Source organism: Notolepis coatsorum, assembly GCF_963971535.1.
Source record: "Notolepis coatsorum genome assembly, chromosome: 8".
NCBI classification, from domain to species: Eukaryota; Metazoa; Chordata; class Actinopteri; order Aulopiformes; family Paralepididae; genus Notolepis; species Notolepis coatsorum.
Genome location: NC_140172.1, coordinates 108,776,078 through 108,798,256, shown reverse-complemented (window position 1 = coordinate 108,798,256; position 22,179 = coordinate 108,776,078). Strand labels below are relative to the sequence as shown.

At 45.2% G+C, this 22,179-nt stretch overlaps 1 protein-coding gene across 5 annotated transcripts in view; it reads right to left on the bottom strand.

Annotated features, from left to right (window-relative positions):
• Positions 1 to 22,179, bottom strand: part of dbn1 (drebrin 1) — a 203,905-nt gene that overhangs the window by 53,897 nt on the left and 127,829 nt on the right. For all 5 annotated transcript variants that reach the window (XM_084319777.1, XM_084319775.1, XM_084319774.1 and 2 more), the window contains exons 2-3: positions 9,917 to 9,972; positions 3,110 to 3,222 (exon numbers count right to left, since the gene is read on the bottom strand). In XM_084319777.1, coding sequence (XP_084175903.1) covers positions 3,110 to 3,222; positions 9,917 to 9,972 — 169 coding nt within the window. The remainder of the gene's footprint in view (positions 1 to 3,109; positions 3,223 to 9,916; positions 9,973 to 22,179) is intronic.

Genomic DNA, 22,179 nt, shown 5'->3' with positions numbered 1-22,179 from the left:
CCTCTCTCTCTTCTCTCTCTCTCTCTCTCTCTCTCTCTCTCTCTCTCTCTCTCTCTCTCTGCTGCCTTATGCTGTCAGGAAATAAAACAACTGCACTCACAAAGAATAAATCCAGAAGCTTTAAAGGCACTTGGCCCGCGTTAGAATGTGTCTAATGCACTTGGCCGTCTTCGTCATTTCCCAGCACTGCGGGAAACGCTGACATGGGTCAAGTGATGAAATGATGACTCGCCCTTTGTCAGACGTTTCTGAAATAATTCTTCTGACGGCTGCTGTGCAAATTAAAGTGTGTACCTATGTGTCTGCAGAGTCTAAAGAGGGATCCAACGTTTCTTGTAAATAGCTCGCTTTTGTTTATTCTTTAATTAATTTGTTCGAAATTAATTGACAGGCATCTTTGACAGCTTGTTAGATTTCGAGGGAAGTCGTACAGACCAATGGAGCCCCCAGTGCTCGTGGCGTCCTCGGGCGCACCTGGAAAAACACACGATACACAGTTTTCGGCTACCCCTTTTCTCCTGCTGTGCGCTACACTGCCAATTTCACCGCCAGTTTTGATACGTTGTTTTGATCCATTGATTGATTGATTGATTGAACATTTTATTAACAGATTGCAGAATGGGTACAATACAGTTACAGCTCAATACATACAATTGTTAAGGGGATGCAGACCAGAGAAAGACTTTCGTCTTGTTTACATCAGGGTCCCCCATTTTCAATTCATCATAACATATATGACATACATGACATACAGATAGACAGTACTGCTACATCTATACATTTATGACATACCAGATTTGCAAATACAGTACTGTTTGTGATACGAAAAGAGTCCAGAAAAGAGAGTATATACATTTGACATAGAAACTGTACATTGGAGGAGGTTGGGTAGGAGGAGTGGGTGGGGGACACTGTACAACTGAACAAGTATTGAACAAGTTGTATTTGGCATAGACGCCGCCGGCAAAAAATATACCGTTAACTGGAACATGTTGTTTCTTTACACATATGTTGGACTATGTAATTGGTCCGTCATGACAAACCAATAAAATCGCTACTTTACATCAGGGTGAACGCTGTTGGTAACACCACCCACTTCAATGACAGAGATCTTGACTCAGAAGTGAGGAAAGAGGTTTACACAAAGAGGCTACGTTTCAGCTGTGTTTCACCTGCACTATAGCTCCACAGCAATCTGAAACTCCTCACTGTGACGCCAAATAGGGCTGGGCGATATGGCCTCTAAATTATATCACGATATTTTTTTGCTCTATCACGATACACAATATATATATTGTGATATTTTGACATTTCCTCTAAAGCACTTAAACATGCTTGATTTAACCCTTTGATGGATACAGTCACGCCAATATGATGATTATATACACCTCTGTTGTCAAGCCTCGTCAATATACCAACCCCCCTGCCTTTCCCCACTAATGGAATAGGTGTCGTGGATCACTCCCCTGTGAGCGTTTCCAAGGTTAACGGCTAACGTTAGTTAGCTTAGCTTAGTTAGCGGCTAACTTAGTTACCGCCTCTCTGTCTCTGGGTGTGTGTGCGTGCATACGTTCGTGTATGTGCGTGTACGTGACGTAAATTGGGCGAGTGTGTGTGTCTGTGTGAGGGAGAGAGGAAAGTGCTGCGCTAAAGTAAGTCTCATCTCAGCCGCGGCGGCTTAGAAACTGACGTGAGGTTTTGTGCAAAACATCACGATGTCCACGATATGTTTAAAAAGTGTATCGTTAATGAACTGTATCCGATATTTATTTAATATCGTCATATTGCCCACCCCTAACGCCAAACCAGGGACTCACTGCTGCTACGACACTGAATAGGCAGCGACAAGGCAACGGCACATGAAAGGGTAGACGACACTTCACTTGACCTCCGCTCTATAGACCTGTTCGCCGACGACGTCATGACAAATATGCGCGCGTGCGTAGACCCGAAGCAGAAAATAACGTAATACTGGTCAGAACAACGGGGCAGACTACAATATATTTGCATTTGTTAGCCATGCTAGCGATCTAAACAATCAATCCATGCCAAAGCTATGTAAAAGGTGAAAGCCTCACACTCACAGCCATGCTGATTTGGCAAAATGACATCCAGCCATTTTCATTTGAAACTACTTTTAGTCAGGGGAGTGCTATGGTTTCTCCATAGAGCCCTATTGTACTTCTTTTGGCGCAGCAGTTCGCGCAGGTCCGAGGCAACTTAGTCACGTGACTCAGTTGGTATTGCTGAAAATGGGGATGTACCGTACTGTAATTTCACCCAGAATGCCCCTGGCAACTCTCCTTTACCAACCTTGTTAAACTTTGAAAAGACATTTCAATCTCAAGGGACCTCCTGGTCGAATAAAGGTTAATACAACTCCTGAGACATGTTGCATGAAATAAAAGCAAATGGAATTGTCTCAATTTAGGAAAAGTCCCTGGCCTCCAGCTGCTTGGATCTGCCTCTATGTATTACACTCACTCATGTTAGCAAGGACCTTAGCTTCCTCTGCAATTAGGCTGAAAGCTGTACCTCGACCCGGTTTCGCACCACGAGTCCTGTGCTTGCCATCACGCAAGGCAGCAGCCCTGCCGAGTGAGCCGAATGAAAAGCAGAAAACACAATCTAAGAGCAGTGTTTCCGAGGTCAGCAGACTTCTGTTACATACCGTATGGTATAACCTATTTGATCAGTTATAGTGCACTGTGTTAGACGCACAAGAAGTATGTATAACAAGTCGTTGTCAAAACCAAAAATTACTGTATAACGCCACCATAACATTTGAATTCAGTATAGTATTTAAAGGTATACAGTAATCTATAATCGCGGCAAACACCGACCTCCAAGCAAAAGAGCCCCGCTTGGAATTGCACTTTGTTTATTTTTCTTCTTGGTAGAGCCTGAGGTGTGGCCAGCAGTAGCAACCCCTCCCTATGCTCACTGAAATACAGCCCTAACATCAGACAAACATTTTTACAAAGCGTCAAGTTGTCATCTTTTACATAGAGGTTGCCGTTTAACAACATTACTTTCTGACAAAATAAATGCATAAAGTGCAGACATAGAATGAGTATAAAAACAAGTTTCTGTGCAGCCGGGAACTCACCCAGTTGATGAGGACGTATCGTGGCAGAGCAGCGCTGGGGTCCTTCATGCTACAGAAGCCGTACATCACCATGGCGTGGTCAAACATCCCCGTTATCTCAGCCAGTCCCCCGCCTGGAAACAACAGAAAATAACATTGAATTTATATAGATGAAGCCCCAAGATCCGCCACATTTTGGCTCCCTCACTATACAAGTCATTCCAGCGCTGCTGGTCCTTTATTGATCCCCTTGGGGAAATGCAGGCATCATAGCAGCATGGGGGTGGGGAGGTACAGGTAGAACAAACAAGCATAACAAGCAAATATACAGTATGCATAAGGTAGTGTTATTGTCCTTTTTAGGTTCCTAGTAGTTCTAGTTGGATGTCTGGCAGTGGCCCTAGCAACCACCTATAACAACCTAGCAACCACCTATAACACCCTAGCAACCACCTAGAAACACCCTAGCAACCACATATAACACCCTAGCAACCACCTAGAAACACCCTAGCAACCACCTATAACACCCTAGCAACCACCTAGAAACACCCTAGCAACCACCTATAACACCCTAGCAACCACCTAGAAACACCCTAGCAACCACCTAGAAACACCCTAGCAACCAGCTATAACACCCTAGCAACCACCTAGAAACACCCTAGCAACCAGCTATAACACCCTAGCAACCACCTCTTTTGTATCTTTTGAACTGTTTGTCATAGAGACAATACAGACCCACTCCTGTTGGCCGGCGGTGCACAGGCATCACCCACACTTTCACAATTTCCCCCGCGGAATTATCTAGTTATTATTATCGTACAATGTGTCTCCATGCGGTGAAGGGGAAGCCATTTTGAAAAAGTCTCATGATTACGCAGTCTCACCTTGGTCTTGGGATTATAGTTATAATTAGTATTTACTTCTTCTACAGTCTTGGCGTGTCGGTTTATAGGTTTTACCTGAGAAAGCACTCATTCTTAACCCATCTTTCGCCAATGACGGATTCAGACGTCATTCCTCGCCATGCTTGATTTGCCAATGACGGATTACGACGTCATCGAGATCAATATTTCAAAAATCTGTTATGGCATTCATATTTCACCGAGGGATCATTGACGGGTGCTGGGGATCTCCACTCAACTCTCCAACGGTTCAATATCGCCACCTGGTGGCCGATCGCCAAACCGGAAGTGGGGCCAGAAGTGCTTGGTGTCCCCCCTATTCCGTCCGCCACTCGCGATCGCTCGCGGGACTCCATCTTGACACACTGGATAATCGATCGGTTGCCATAACTCAATAAACAACGTTATTTGGACGTATATATTATTATACAACCCGGAAATGGTTCGTCTAGATCAACATCCCATAATAGCGATCTTTCTGCTCCACGTTGATCACCCAACGGTCAGAGGAAGCTGCGGTGAGTTTCAGCGTGTTTGATTATTATTATCCATACAAACTGCTATGATCAACATATCACCAATACTACATGATTCTTTTAACGTCGGTCATTGCATTATAAACTACCCCCCCCCCCCCCCCCCCCCCCCCCCCTCCGGTCACCAGCAGATGATGAGTCATGACGTTTAGGACCTTGTACAATTGAAATTTTTAATCTGACGTCAATCGCTAGCAAACTGAATTTGATGATGTAATATATGCATAAATGGCTATATATCACATTCTATGAATTACTGCAGAAAACGATAAAAACATATTTATACTCTAGACAGTATTTTTATATGAATGTGTGAATGAAAAAGTAAAACGTTCCTACACCCTGAACAATAGCTAATCGATGTTGAATGGGCCATAGTAATGTCAATTTAGCAATAACATTTAAAAAGTTATAGCCCTGCAAAGTAGGTGAACATATCCATAGACAAATAGAGCTGGCAGAGAAGGGATTAGGATAAATCAAAGTGGTGGCGGAGAATGGGTTAATTTCAAATAATGATACTTGTCCTTTACCAGATATTACCAGGTACTGAATTTCGAGTTATTTCTATGTTAAAGAGGCTTTTCACAGAATTGCCCAATTGTCCTCGATGCTACGTGAGAAACAATGTACCGAATGTGTTAAAGACATACTACAGGTTTGTCACTCAAGCGCCTCCATGTGGTGTTTACAAAGGCTTTACCTAAAAATACCACTAAGATGTTGTCAGAAACATATTTTAGGTTCAACTTTAGCTAGAAAAAGAGAAAGCTGACAAGTGAACAAGTTGGCATTTTCTTATTGAAACACTGAATATGTAATATTATGTACGTACTTGTAATACATACATACACATTGTACAATAGGATACACTACATGAATATATTACTCATAACATGCACTCGGTGCTCATAGGTTGATGCCCAGAAATATCCTGTGTGTGTACACACCACAACACGCTTGTAGTTGGTCTTAAGTGATGATTGAGAGGGATTATGTTTGCAAGAGTGCATACATTGTTTTTTGGGGAATAATTCTACTCATTATACCTTTAATATATGAGTATTATATCAACATAAATGGAATAATGTGATGTCTTATTACTGATTATTGTAAAACAAGTCATAGTGGGACAGTAATATCATGCTTTTCCAGTGTTTCACCGACTGAAGAAATGGGCCACGTTGGAAAAAAGAGAACTACACAAATGCCCTGTGCGAGGCTTCTATTACACAGTTTTTACCCTGTAATTTGTCTACCATCATAGGAAGCACTACTCAATGCCCTATGAGCCTGCCCAGATATAGCCCAGATACAGTATAGCCCAGATATAGGTTAATTAATGCAGGCATTTCCCAGCTAGTAGGCTCAATTTTGTGTCCACAGACATACACTCTCTCTCTCCCTCCCTCTCTCTCTCTTTCTATCTCTCTCTTTCTCTTTCTATCTATATCTCTCACCCCGATCTCTCCTCCCCCCACCCCCCTCTCTCTATATGTATCTCTCTCCCCCTCTTTCAGCCCCCTCTCTCTCTCTCTCTCTCTCTCTCTCTCTCTCTCTCTCTCTCTCTCTCTCTCTCTCTCTCTCTCTCTCTCTCTCTCTCTCTCTCTCTCTCTCTCTCTCTCTCTCTCTCTCTCTCTCTCTCTCTCTCTCTCTCTCTCTCTCTCTACATGCTACAGCCTACAGTGCATTCAAAGCCGGCAACATTACGAGAGACTTGTAAGGATAGATGATGCGAGACGTGAACCCGGTCTACTTGTTTTAAGCGTTCAGTTATCTAGTCGTCTAGCCGTCAAAGCCTCAGAAGTCTGCTGAGCTTCAGGCTCTTCTTGCTGTAGTCATGGATGCTTTGAGCACATTGACACATTTACACACACACACACACACGCACGCAGGCACATTGTATACACAATGTAGTTCAGGGTGCTTGCTGTAATCTAAGCAGGCATGCGACAGAGTCCTCTAGTGACTCTAGTCTAGGGTTTACAGTGGAAGGCACTGTAGCACTGCTCCACTCTGGACTATAGAGCGCACACACACACACACACACACACACACACACACACACACACGCACGCACGCACGCACGCACGCACACACACACACACACACACACACACACACACACACACACACACACACACACACACACACACACACACACACACACACACACACACACAGGCACATTTGCAGACACACACACACACACATACACACACAGGCACATTGTATACACAATGTAGTTCAGGGTGCTTGCTGTAATCTAAGCAGGCATGCGACAGAGTCCTCTAGGATTTACAGTGGAAAGCACTGTAGCACTGCTCCACTCTGACAAAAATGAATGACCAGAGGTAGGGATGTCAAAAGCAGAGGTAGCGAAATCCCACGTGTGTGTGTGTGTGAGAATAAGAGTCAGATGGATTTCATCAAGCCAAATGATTGTGTGTCATTAAAACTAGAGTAATAACACATCCAGACTCGACACCATTATGATCACAAGGAAGAAACCATCACTGAATACAAAACAATGGTGCCCCGCAGACTCTGTATAATTTACATCCTGGCATTTTGCCTCGGAACAAAGCCATCTTTATTATCTTTATTATGAAATTAGCCTTTTTGTCACACAGCCTCAAACATGTTATTACGGTTTAATTATTTAAAAAAATTTGTTTATTAAAACTACAGGCATTTTAATCAAATCAAATACAAGCCATGAATTGTCCTGATGTATGGATGCATAGACAGACAGACAGACAGACAGACAGACAGACAGACAGACAGACAGACAGACAGACAGACAGACAGACAGACAGACAGACAGACAGACAGACAGACAGACAGACAGACAGACAGACAGATAGATGTGCTTTATTAATTTCCTTAGGGAAATTAGGAATAGATGGATTGATGGAAGAATGAATGAATAAATTAATGGATGGATGGATGGATGGATGGATGGATGGATGGATGGATGTATTGAAATTGATTGATTGATTGAACATTTTATTAACAGATTGCAGAATGGGTACGATACAGTACAGCTGAATACACACAATTGTTAAGGGGATGCAGACCAGAGAAAGACTTTCGTTTTGTTTACACCAGGGTCCCCCATTTTCAATTCATCATAACATATATGACATACATGACAGATAGATAGTACTGCTACATCTATACATTTATGACATACCAGATTTACAAATACAGTACTGTTTGTGATACAAAAAGAGTCTAAAAAAGAGAGTATATACATTTGACGAAGAAACTGTACATTGGAGGAGGTTGGGTAGGTGGGGCGGAGGGGGGGGGTTGGGTAGGTGGGGTGGGGGGGGGGGGAACTGTACATTGGAGGTGGTTGGGTGGGTGGGTGGTTTGGGGTAGGCGGGGTGGGGTAACTGTACATTGGACTACCCATGAAACCTTGTATTATTGGGTTAGGACATTTACTGTACATTGGAGGGGGTTGGGTTAGGACATTTACAGGGGCCAGTTTCGAATTTGCAGTCTCCCGTAGGTGCTCTTTGAGAGTGGTTTTGAAAGTGGGTAGTGATTCACATTCCTTTACAGCTGTGGGTAGGGCGTTCCACATTGATGTAGCATAATTGCGAAACGTGTTTTGTCCCTTGTTTGAGCCGAATCTGGGTTTCACATGATTTGTGGAGCTCTCTCTGGTGTTGTGGTCGTGGTATTCACTGACCTTTGGGAAGTAATTTGACATGTACATGGGTACCTTAGTCGTGTAGTGTATCTTGTAGACCAGGCCCATTGCAAGTTGCTGTACTCTACTCTACTCTAAGCCATCCTAGTTTGTCAAAGTGGATAGGGGTGAGGTGGGGAGTAAGGTCAAACAGTAGTCTGACCAGTTTGTTTTGTGATGTTTGTAATTTTGTTTTTAGCGCCTTTGAGGTGCTTTGGTACCATGAGGTGCAAGCATAGTCGTAGTACCCTTGAATTAGTGCTCCTGCCAGAGTCTTCAGGGTATTCTTGTTTACCAGAGAGGAGATCCGGTACAAGAATCTAGTTCGTTGGTTGACTTTTTTTTATTACATTGGATGCCATTTTGTCACAGGAAAGATTTGGCACTAGGATGGAACCTAGGTATGTAATTTCATCTTTCCTTGTGACAATATTGTCACCCACTGTAACTGAGATGCCGTCGGTCTTGCTGAGTTTGTTATTTGAACCGAAGAGAATGGACTCTGTTTTACCCAGGTGTAATGATAGTTTGTTTACAGCGAGCCAGGTGCAGATTTTGCCTAGTCCCGAGCTGAGGGTTTTTTCAACCTGTAACTTGTTCTTGTCAGAGCAGGGCTGAGTCGTCCGCAAACTGGAACAAGTTGCAGTCACAAGCTGACGACATGTCATTTGCATAAATTAGGAACAGTAGCGGACCTAGTATGCTTCCTTGTGGAACACCACAGCTCACTGGGAGGGGGGGGGATAGGGTACCGTTTACTTCCACCATCTGTTCTCTCCCCTCCAGGTAGAATTGCATCCAGCTCACTGATAGACTATCAAAACCAATTGCTTTTAGCTTGTCAATCAGAATGGAGTGATTGACAGTGTCGAAGGCCTTTTGTAGGTCCAGCATGACCATGCCGCAGTATTTGCCCACGTCCACCTCTTGTTTGATGTGGTCGTTCAAATAGAGAAGGCATGTGTCAGTGGAGTGGGATGTTCTGAAGCCAGATTGGAATTCGTAGATTAGATTTTTTTCCACGAGGTACTTTTCGACCTGTTCGTATACTATTTTTTCCATGACTTTCGAGATGGAGGTAAGAATAGAAACAGGGCGGTAGTTGCCTGGGTCTAATTTGCTGCCCTTTTTGTGCAATTTTGAAGTCTTTGGGTACGTGTCCCTGTTTTATGGAGAGGTTTATTATGTGTGTGATGACTGGGGTGATGGCGGCTGCTGAGTCTCTGAGGAATTTGGAGGGGATATTGTCATGGCCAGTGGCCTTGTTTGGTTGGAGGGCGCTCAGTTTTTTGAGTACCTCAGCTGTTGTTACCATTTCAAGTTTGAAGTCGTCTTTGCGGACCCCTAGGTTTTTGTAGTATGCTACTATGTGTTCTACCCCAGAATTCTGAGTGGGAGGGTAGTTTATTAACCAGTGTTGTGGCTATGTTTGTAAAGAATATGTTTAGGTATTTGGCCACATCCACTTTGTCTGTGATGAGAGTGTTTTCTGTCTTTATGTTTATGTTTGTAAATCTGGTTTTAAGCTTTTTGCTGCAGCCTAGTTGGTTGTTGAGTAATTTGCAAAGTTCGCAGGGTTTGTGGATGGATAGTTGGTTGGAAAAAGAGGGGAAAGAAGTTAGGAGAAATGGAATTATTTGTTGACTTGGATGAACAGATACATGTAAAATAAAAATAACAGACTTACCCCCTGCTGATGCCAATGTCAAATCGTCGTCATCCCCGTCGTATGTGTACAAGGCCCTGTGAAAGACAGAGAAACGATGATGAGACAAAAACAAAAGAATCCCACATTTGACATAAACAACAGCATTGTATTATTACTGTTTGTACTCGATGTTGAATATGGAGGCGCACCAATGTCACTTATCACACTGCCGATAACGATTGCAAATCCAACATGTTCTGACCAATACGGAATACCAATCCTATACATTACTGTGATTAAACAGAATAGATTTCAGACTGTTGGTTTGGGGTCACTGAAAACAACCGATTGAGTTATAATCCATTTTACGGAGATCTAATGGCAGGAAACCTAACATGGTTCTTGGTATCATGATTTTATTCTTGGGGACATTTTCCAATACCAATACCTTGTTTTAGCCTGGTATCAGCCCAATATCCCATAGTCGGTTACAGTACCGAGTTCTGAGGATATGGTGGAGCGCCTGGTCTTGCCTGGTAAGGTTAAGGTTTAGGGGGCGCGAAATGGCGGATAAATAGGGAGTACCGATGTTCATGCTTTCATCCAGAGCGTGGTGACTCTCCCTACCAGTGTGGTAGAGGTATTTTTGGAAGTGGGGGAGCGCATCTACTGTGACTGACTGACTGATTATAGAGTGTAGAGAGTGAGCACTGAATGACCATTCGAAAGAAGGCAGGCAGGCAGGCATGAGGTGATTATATCAGGGATTGTTATTCAGACCCTGAAGTATGTAGGAGGATGTCAAGTGCCCTTCCTACTGTATGCAGCCTATGCTAATCCAATGGGCGGACAACTCACACGTAGCCCTGAAGTGTGTGGGAAGAACCTCTTCTTATTCTATTGGGGATACAGCCAGGCTGGGCCACGTACCAAAATACTGCCTGGTCGGGAGGCAGGTGAAAGATCGACGCATGTTCAATTTATCTGGGGATAAATACCTTGGACAAAATTTTGTCAAATGGTTGTGTCTGTACGTTACCAGCGCACATCAGAGACTGCAACAACTATCTTTGTCCAATGTTTTAACATTGGACAAACCAATTAACAATGGCTAAAAACAAACCAGTTATGTACCCATATAATATATAATATCTGTTTCATTTTCGGGTGCCTGTAACCATGGGCTTTTGGTGCACTTTTTTACTGTATGTAACTTTTTATTGTAATACTGTGATTTGTCTTTGTGATACTGTGATTTGTAATTGTGAGGTCTGTTTCATGTTTTGTGAGTACCTGTCTTGGGAATACTGATGAAATGTAGAAATGTTTGCTAATTCCCGCACATTTACATTGATGTGTAATGCTAATATGTTGATTTATGTGTACTGTCCCAATATAATAAATAAATACATTTGACATAATAAATGCAGTGCATTTACATTTAGTCATTTAGCTGACGCTTTTATCCAAAGTGACTTACAAGTTCAGTATGGCAAGTCAGCAGGAAGGGTACAATTATTTCAGCTGAGTAACAATGTTGATAGTAGAAGACAGTAGGAATGTTTTTTTTAATTTTTATTTCAGATATTGATTGAAGAAGTGTGTTTTTAGTCGACGGCGTAAGATTGGTTGTGTTTCGGCTGTCCTAACTGTGGTAGGAAGTTTGTTCCACCATTGTGGAGCGAGGACCGACAATAGGCGGCTTCTCTTTGATGACCCTCCAGTCCAGTGCATCTGACTCAAGGAAAGCTTAAAGGAACAGGCCAACATTATGGGAAATACGTCTTCTCCAGAGTCAGATAAGAAGATAGATACCAATTTCCTTTCTGTGCATTCAGTAGAAAGCTACCCAGTTGCAAGCTAGCCTAGCTTAGCACAAATGCAAGTGTAGTGGTTAAGTGTCTTGCTCAAGGACACTTCAACACCCTGCCGGGAGAAACCAGAATCAAACCGGGAACCATCAGACAACCGCTCTATACCTCCTGAGCCATTATATTGTCCCTAAATGTTGAGATGTTGAATGTCTCTCATCAGTGTCAGCAAGACAAATCATTTTTTGTTGAATTCTGATTCTGAATTAGAATTTACTACAAGAGTTCATATACTGTATGGCATCCCAATAGGGTGATGAACTCGTTTGTGAACTCGATCCAAATGTCTGTGGATCGTTTGAAGGTAGAAACCAAGGAAGCAAGGCTCTAATCTGTCATAAAAAGAGCAGCTGGAGTCGACGAACCAAGAGAACAGCTTAGCTGCCAGACACATTAGATCCCACAGGGGAAGCAAGAAACAGCCACAGTGCATTCTTTAAATAGGTCTACAGTATGTTATTCCATTCCACACTGACACCTCTCGGCTTACAGTACTTCCACAAATGATAAGGCTCATTCTTCCTAGTAGACCGTTCTCTGGATGCCTGGGATCCATATTTAGAGAAGCAATTCTTTTGTGCTTTCACACGGTCATTTGGCAGATTACCAACTGTACTGGTACCATAGAGATGCAATAGAGTGAGCACTTCTGAAGAAACCCTGTTGCTCGTGGCCTGACGTCATGTGGGTCTGATGATCTTCTTCAACAACATGTGACGGGCCGATTGAGGGGGTTGGGTAGGAGGGGTGGGTGGGGGACACTGTACAACTGTACAAGCAAAACTGTACATTGGAATATTGACAAAACCACTCGACTCTACTCTACTCTACTCTGCCTTTTCGGTTTTCCATTGCCAACATTTGCGGATGGTACCTGGTACCGGGTACTTTTTTAGTACCTGCTTTGTCGAGGTTCCAAGCGGGTAGAAGTGATACCAAAAAAGTTACGTGAGACACTGCAGACCACTGATTGGTCAGAAGAGAGAAGCGTCACACGTTGGAGCGTCTGCACAAAAATAGAAACCTGCCATCTTTAAACTGCCTCGCATAGGATTAATTATTTGTTTGCAGCAGGAACAAAAGTGCAATAAACAAAAAAGGATACATTCACTGTGTATGCTGCCTCATTTATTGATGAAACAAAACCAACATCAACACAATTTACCACAGAGAGCGGAGAGTTTAGTTAAAAAGATCGCTGCTTTTGTTAGCTAGTGCTAATGTGATTGCGTTTTACCATTATAATAGTTAGCATTGTGGCTAGCGTACATAGCATGCAAAGATCAATATAACTCGCTATTGATTGTTTGTACTAGTAACGTTAATGCTAGTAGAATAGACACAACGTGAGGTAATCATCATCATCCGTCAAACGTCAAATGTATATACTCTTTTATGGACTCTTTTTGTATCACAAACAGTACTGTATTTGCAAATCTGGTATGTCATAAATGTATAGATGTAGCAGTACTGTCTATCTGTATGTCATGTATGTCATATATGTCCTGATGAATTGAAAATGGGGGACCCTGATGTAAACAAGATGAAAGTCTTTCTCTGGTCTGCATCCCCTTAACAATTGTGTGTGGTTACTGACAAAAATTACAATCTGCCGCATATAAATTTATTTGGAACAATAAACCTCCACGAATAAAAAGATCCACTGCACAGAGAAATAAAGCAGACGGGGGTTTAGCATTCCCAGACTTCAACTACTATTTTAAAGCGTTCTCTTTAAGACCACTGATCACCTGGTTTGATTCTCAAGCATCTGTATCCTGGAGACCATTAGAGGAGAACATAGTGGCACCACATAGACTGCAGGATATAGTATACACCAACTTATCAATTAAGCAATGCAACTTGAAATTTGGCCCTCTTATTACACATGTGATTCGGATATGGCGTGACACACAGAAAAAATTTACTAACCAACATAAATGGCATAGTCATTCTCCCCTATTTAATAACAATTCACTCCTTATTGCACAACAACCTATCAGATTCACCAAATAGGAAAAGAAGGGCATACATACATTGGGGGATGTTTTCAACGACCGGGGTTTTTGCAGCTTTAAAGATATATCTAACAAATTTAACCTCACCAAATCCACTTTCTATTTCTATCTACAATTAAGAGCAGCTTTAAAGGCTCATGGAATCCCATTAAAGGTGCCACTTGAACACCACAGATATCACAAATTCTTTTATGGAAAGGAGACATCGAGAGGCTTCGTATCTGAGTTTTATCGTCACTTACTTACGTCCTCATATGAGGTCCTTCCTCTAGACTTAGTCTGGAGGAAGGATATACCAAACTTGGAAGTAGATTTTGATTGGGATGAAGTTTGGAAAAAATGCTGCTTTAGTGTACTAGATTAGAAATACAAAACAATGAATTTTTTGGGGAAAAAACGTACAGATGTGTTCCATAGACTCACAGGAATTATGTAACATTGCCCAAATAGTGAAAGGAATAGCAAAACATGGGACCTTTAAAGTGGGTTCATTTGCTGTATTTTGGGTCTCGTAATAGGTTTGTTTATGTTGGTCTTTTCTTTTTTTTTAAGCATTGTAAAACTGATCTACACCATACCATTTTGATAAGAAAGTTCCAAATAGCACATTGTATTTGAATATAACCCTAATTTATACGGACAACAAAAGGCCATGAATCACCAGGAACGGTTGGTTTCCTGAGTCATATACCGACCAGCACTGTGCTGGAAATATACAGACGTTTTCTTTTTTTATGTTGGTCACGCATCTAACTAATCCAGAACAGTCCACTTGATTTCACAGTCAGAGGACTGGCCTGCATACTGGACACATTCAGGATGCATTCCACATCGTCGAAAGCCCACGCGATTGTGGCAATCAACTGCCGGGCATATTATATTACACACATCGAAATGTCAGGAGGTGAAGTTGGACCGACTGAATCGAATTAACGGAGAAGCGGATGGATGTGCCGGCGTGCCGGAATGACCCAGACAGGAATGTAAACTGTTTTGAACACTAAGCAAGGATGACCTCCACTGTTTGTTTGTCAGTGTTGCAATTAGATACGTAGACAGATCTATGTTTATTTTACCGTTTGTTGGTTCAACTCAACACAGTCTCTCTATTACCCTCTACTCAAAGCCTGGACAGGAAGGGGGAGTCTCGTCCACACTCTGTCCGTCGCAAAGCAGAGAGTGAAAGTGGACAGATTATTGGTTTGTTTTTCCAACTAGAACCCGACATGATTGTGCGTTTGCAGAAACGACAGCTTCGCTGACGCAACACTACTGTCGTTATTGTGACAGCCCAAGCGGAGGGTGATGTGTCCTTCCAGAAAGTGCATTCCTCTCTGGACCTTTCTGTCTGTCAAAGCAAATAGATATCTGGAGGCTAGTATCTCATCAGCCCTGTCCAACAGACAGACTCATTAAAACAGTAATTAAAAACAGACATGGAAGGACATACTGTACGTGAGAGATTAGCATGGCCACCGGTGTTGTAGTGCTACTGGAAGTTCAGGATGGAGTGCGCCTACTGGTCTGGTCTGATTATAGTTAGACTAGTTACAAGCTATTCATCACAACCAACTTAGTCAAAGGTTACCTTACTGAACGCAGCTCATTTCAGAACATACCGATACAACGCTGTCTTCCTGACTGGATATGTGTGTAGAATATAGATTGATTCATTTCTTTGATTTGTTGGTAATCTACTACTTGGGTTTAGAGCCAACTCACAGTGTCACTCAAATCAGAGGAGGAGGATTGTGAGAGAGAACAGATGAGGGAGAAGAGAAGAGGGACAAAGAGAGAAAGAAGACAAACTGACAGGCAGGCAGGCAGACAGACAGACAGACAGACAGACAGACAGACAGACAGACAGACAGACAGACAGACAGACAGACAGACAGACAGACAGACAGACAGACAGACAGATAGACAGACAGACAGACAGACAGACAGACAGGCAGACAGAGAAACCAAAGGAAGGAGAGTGAGGTTGTGTACAGTATGTGTGTGCGTGTATGTGTGTGTGTGCGAGAGAGAGAGAGAGAGAGAGAGAGAGAGAGAGAGAGAGCGAGAGAGAGAGAGAGAGAGAGAGAGAGAGAGAGAGAGAGAGAGAGAGAGAGAGAGAGAGAGAGAGAGAGAGAGAGAGAGAGAGAGTGATAAGAGACAAAGGCAGAGATAGAGAAGGGAGATGGAGAGATGGGAGCGAGAGAGAATAACCATGTTGAAAGCTTCCATAAGAAATACAACAGAGCTCATGTGTTCTAGACGTGATGAGTCATCTACTATAATCCAATGTAATACGATTTTCGATCATTAGGATTCATAGCAGCTTAAAACATTGGTTAAACTCTGTTTCACAAATGAAAGTGTGGATAAGCTGGAGGGTAGGTGTAACTGAGGGGTACAATTCCCTGACTGTATTGTTAGATATGATACTTACTACCACTACCTCTTGTACTTTAGACTCTGGCCACCCAGTACTAGGTATAAATAATTATGATAAACACTCCCACCTGATGAAACGGATCCAACACAAATGTACCAAGTCGAAAGTCTGCGTTTAATAATAATACATAGCAAAAGGTATGTACAACGATCACTTAATTACATTTATGATTTGAAATAGTATGCACTTTTATGGCAAATGAGTATTCGTAGGTAGATCAATATCGAATGTCCAATCTCTGATTGCGCAGGAAGCAAATATACAACCTGGAATATTTAGGGAACAATAGCAATGATACTTGAATGATTATATAGCTGGATACACTAGGGGAAGGTTCCGACTGCTTGTAGGACAGCTGGAGGGGGGGGGGGTAGAGTCTGGCTGTATCCCGTCTGGCCGAGGGTATCCTGGGAGAGCCCACAGTCGTGCGACCCGGTGCCCAGCGATCCTCGATCCACAGATGAAAGCAGCTGGACCCTCCGTGGCCGGCGTCCTCCGGTCCACGATGGAGAGACGTGAGGCGACCTCGTCGTGTAGAGCGTCTTCTCACCTGTCGTCCTCTCCGGGGGGGGTATTTCCAACACACCGCAGTGTTGGCCTTTATCCATAGAATAATCAAAGTACTCAAAGCATAATCCAAGCCGGGGAAGGCTAGCCGTCGTCGGTAGAATAATCCAATATACAGGTCCACTCGCTCTTTGGCCTGGAGCTCCTCGGGTGCAGCTTCACGTGGGGTCAACCACCCTGGATAAGCGTCCAGCTGATGCCCGAAACGATGGGGGTGCTGATTACTATAGAACTCTTACCGCACGAGGCACTACATATGAATAGACTATTATTAGCTTAATAGAATACGTCCAACTCGACGATATAGTGCCAAATATGACTATTCAAATATTAATATACACGATGTCTCAATGCCGATACTGGGCCGAATTGGCCTTACTGCCCACACGTGGTTCGCGGGGAGGCTTTTGCGTCTGTCACTCTGTTGGAGGGTAAGGAACTGGACTAAAAGAAAGCTCTACTTTAATAGCGCAGTATATATACGCACTATGAACAAATAGTACCATTAGTGGTGCGGTAGACATATTCCTACGCGGAACTAGGACTTGTCCATACATGTTGAGCGGTACGATTGAACCTGGTCTGAGGGGTATGGCGACCTGGCACCAAGGTCTCGTCCAATGGTAGAATGGAGACTATTATGGGATGTTCAGTAGACTAGAAGGGATATTCAATGCATATTGTACAAGGAATATACAGGGGATATCAGGGGATATACAAATACAATTAAATATATATATATAAATAAATATATATATTCGGTTTAATCTGATCCTTCAGAACAGCCGCCCCCTAATTGGTCCCAACCCAATTAGTTAAGCAGAGACAGATTAACCGCACTGTCTACCACTCAAGGGTTCGCTGTAAGGGTCAGTCAACTCACAAAGTCATAGGGTCATGGTCATCATCGATTGTGTCTGGGAGTCGGGGCAGTTCTATGAGCCTCGCCACAGGACGGGTGTAAATGCGCCCCTGGACGAGTACTTCAGCTGCTCGGACCTTGCCATCGGCACCGGTGATCACTTTGCTTACGCGGCCAGCCGGCCACATAGCTCTGGGTAGTGACTGGTCAATAATCATGACGACTGTTCCTTCCGTCAAATTGTCTCTCTCTTTTACCCACTTCTGGCGGGTCTGTAGAGACGGTAGGTAGTGCAGTAGGAAACTGCTCCAAAACTTGTCGGCTAATACTTGGCTGTACCTCCACATTCGTCGGCCGTTCGCTTCTTCAGGCCGGTACATTGTCTGGGGTAACGCGGGATCTAGCCGCCCCATCAGGAGGGTGTTGGGGGTGACTGGGTCGACATCTGCTACATCACTGGAGACGTAACCGAGGGGCTTTGAGTTCAATACTCCCTCAATCTCCGTGAGGACTGTCATTAGGACTTCTTCCGCCACAGTCTGGGCCCCAAGTACTGCGTACAGGGCTGTCTTTATAGAACGTACTTCTCGTTCCCAAGTTCCACCGAAGTGGGGTGCGTTTGGGGGGTTGAATTGGAAGTCAATCTGGGCTGGAGCGAGGTGGGTCTTAAGTTCTGGGCCCATAGCTTGGAAGCTCTCCCTCAGCTCTCTTTCTCCGCCTTTGAAGTTTGTCCCGTGATCGGACAATAATGTAGACGGTTTTCCTTTCCGTGATGTGAATCTTCGGAAGGCCATAAGGAATGAGTCTGCGCTCATGGTCGGAAGGAGCTCGATATGTATCGCTCTGGTGGTCATGCATTTGAATACAATACCCCACCGCTTCTCGGTGCCTCTTCCTTTCTTTATGTGCAGCGGGCCAAAACAGTCCATGCCTGTTGAGTGGAATGGCTTGTCGCCGAGTCGGAGGCGACATGGAGGTAGGTCAGCCATCCGTGGTATGCTGGGCTGCGCGCGCCACTTTCGGCAGTCTAGACAGGTTCGCTGGAAGCGTCGCACCGCCTCTCTTCCTTGAAGTATCCAGTAACGACGTCTGATTTCCGCGAAGACTCTCTCTGCTCCTGCGTGGTGTACATCCTCGTCGTATTTCTTTATAATCAGCTCTGTGACCTTGTGTCGGCTGTTCAATACGATCGGGTATTTAATGTCATCCGGTAAATTGGGGGCTCTCCGCAGGCGACCACCCACTCTGATGAGGGTATGTGTGTCACTCTCGGGGGCCAGATGAATCAATCTGCTGTCTGATGGGACGGGCTTTCCTCCCTGTAGACAGTCTAGTTCATCGGGGAACGAGTCTCTCTGGGCTCGTTGCAGTAGAAGCAGTTCTGCTTCCTCGTAGTCAGCTGCTGACATATCAGCGGGGGACTTAATCTCTGGGTGGTGCCGCAGGAATGTCCGTTGCTGCGCACTCTCTATGGTAATGCAATCGTCTATGTTGGGGTCTGCGGAGACAACAGTGCTCAATCCACAGAACATGGGTTTCTTATTCTCAGCCTCCTCGTCACTTGCTTCCCTCGGGGTGGGCGTGGGCCAATCTCCTTCCGGGAGCTTGAGGAATGCTGGTCCGTCACTGTAGATGTTATGACGGGTTAAGTCATCTAGGGACATTCCCCGGGTGATGACGTCAGCTGGGTTGTGTTTTGTATCAACATAGCGCCAGTTTGCTTCTCCGGTTAACTCTCCGGTTAACTCTTGAATCTCAGTGACTCTGACTCCCACGAAGACTTTGTATTTGCATGAATCCGATTTGATCCAGGCGAGTACTGTCGTGGAATCTGACCACAGGATTGTTCTATGCACCGGAATGGTGAGCTCACGTTGGATGAGCGTGGCTAGATGCGCTCCTGCGAGGGCTGCGCAGAGCTCTAGACGTGGGATAGACTGTTGCTTGCGTGGGGCTATTCTCGAGCGGGCGAGGATGAATGCTGTGTAGATCTCTCCCCCCTCTTCTTGGGCCCGCAAGTAGGCTACTGATCCGTAGGCGACCTCGGAGGCGTCACTGAAGACGTGTAGATCCATTTTACATGTCTCTGGCCTCACCGTGGGTGGGAAGTAGCTTCGGCGTATATTAACGCCTGGGAGTGAGTGGAGTTCCATCTCCCACTCTCTCCAGGTGGATGCAAGGTGTGCGGGAATGGGGTCGTCCCAGCCCTGGTCCTTGTCCCACAATGCTCGTACAATCATCTTTGCCCTGGTGGTGTACGGTAGTATACATCCTAACGGGTCATATTGTCGGGCGAGTGTTCTGTACACACTCCGTCTGGTGGTCGGTATTGCCGTCGACCTTCCCTGCTCCGTGGTCAGGGGTTTGTGTCTATAGTGGAGCGAATCTGTTTTGAAGCGCCACACTAGTCCTAGTGTCATCTCTTGGGCTTCTCCTGGGATTGTGGCCATCCAGGTCTCGCTGCTCGCTGCCTTGTCCTCGGAGGAGAGGCTGCGCAGTACGTGCGGATCGCTGCTGGCCCACTGCCTGAGATCAAAGCCGCCTTTGATCAGAGAGGCGCGGAGTTTAAGTAGGAGAGCCTCGGCTTCTTCCTGGGTCGAAACGCTTTGTAGACGGTTATCTACGTAGAAGCTGTTCTTCACACTGTGTCGGACCTCTTCGTCCGCTGCTGGGTCCTCTGCGACATGTCTCTGTAGTGCAAATGTAGCACAGCATGGGCTGCATGTAGTTCCGAAAGGGAGGACTTCCCATTGGTAGATGGCTGGGTGCTCATCTCCTGGCCTCTCTCTCCATAGGAACCGCAACAGGGGCTTGTCCTCCTCTACTAATCTCACCTGCAGGCACATCCCTTTGATATCCCCGCTGATAGCCACCTTGTCCTGGCGGAAGCGGAGTAGTACGCCTAGTAGGGAGGGGCCGAGTGTAGGACCGGGCAATAGCTCTTTATTCAGATTTTGGGATCCGATCTGGTAGCTGCAGTTAAACACGATGCGGTCTTTGCCGTTGTGATGAACCTTGTGGTGGGGCACGTACCACGATTCAGTCGTCTGGTCGGCCTCTTTAATGTCAATCTTTGTGACGTGTCCCGCTGTGATGAGCTTCTCAATCTCAGCGCGGTATACACTTTCTTGGGCGGGGTCCTTGGCTAAGCGCCGCTCTGTGTTTAGTAGGTACCGCTCTGTGGCGTCTTTCTTTGCGTGAAAGGTAGGCATCCCTTCCCGCCGCAGGAGTGGCGTGGCGTATCTCAACACGCCGCTGACTGGGACTCTCTTTGTTCCCGTCTCGAGGAGGTTAATGGCGTAGATGTCGTCTTTAGAGCGAATGTCTTTCTTTTCGTTCTTAAAGGGCATTTGTTCTAAGGTCCATAGCCTCTCTACATGCTGCAGGAGTGCGGTGTCTCCCTCTGTGACTCGGGAGTGGAGACAGCTAGTGGCTGTGGTTCGGTTGAGAGATTTGGCGAGTGGGCCTTGGAGAGTCCATCCTAGGCGGGTCTCGACTGCTGCAGGACAGCCTCTGGGTCCGGTATGAACCCGGTCTATCGGGACAATGAGGTCTGCATGGTCGGAGCCTATCAACAGTGTCGGGGTAGCACCGTCTATGAGTGGGATCGGTAGCTTGCGTAGATGTACATATTTCTCCATCAGCTTGGCTACGGGGTATGTGTACCGCGACAGTCCTATTTCTTGGCTGGTGAAAGCGTCTGTAATCCTGTACCGTCGCTCGGGCTGGCCGCTTGCTGCGATAGAGAATGAGACATTCTCGCCCTTTATCGTTTTCAAATCTCTTCTTATTGTCCGAATTGTCATTTGGTTTTCGCTCCCCCGCAGCCCTAGCTGGGCCGCAGCGGACGCGAGCAGAAGGGTCTTCTCTGACCCGTCATCAAGGACGGCGTAAGTGTCCATGACTTTATTCTGGTAGCTCAATGTCACACGGACTACCTTTAAGAGCACTCTGGCTCCGCTGCTGCTGGCGGAGTCGATGTACATGACGCTTGCTTTGCTGCTTGATGGTGCGGGTGGAGGCCGCCGTCTGTTACTGTCGTGGAGTATGTCCAGATGGGCTCCATCGCACCGACTGCACTTTTTCTTTAAGCGGCATTCGGCTGCCATGTGTGATCGCGCACAGCGAAAACAGCGTCTGTTGGACTTTATCCATTGACTCGTTTCCTCCGCATTCATCTTGGGGAATGAGTCACATTGTGACAGCCAGTGTTCTTTCTCACAGTAGGGGCACACTATCTTCCACTTCTCCTTTCTTGAGGGGGTACTGTGGCTCCTACTGCTTGGCACTGACTCCGATTGGTGCATGACAGTCACCGATCTTCTTCCATTAGTCTCCTGGTTCCTTCTCTGGAGCCAGGGGTGCTCCGTCCGAATGTATCTAGCCGTAAGCTGCTGACTTCTCTCGCCAGGAAGTCGGCTAGATCGAGGAGGTTCGGTTCGGGGCCATTAGGGTCTCGGTGGTCTCTCTGCCGCCTAAAGCGCTCCTGTCGGGCGGGCGGTAGCTTCTCCAAGATCCTCTCTACATTTGAGTTGGCGTATAGT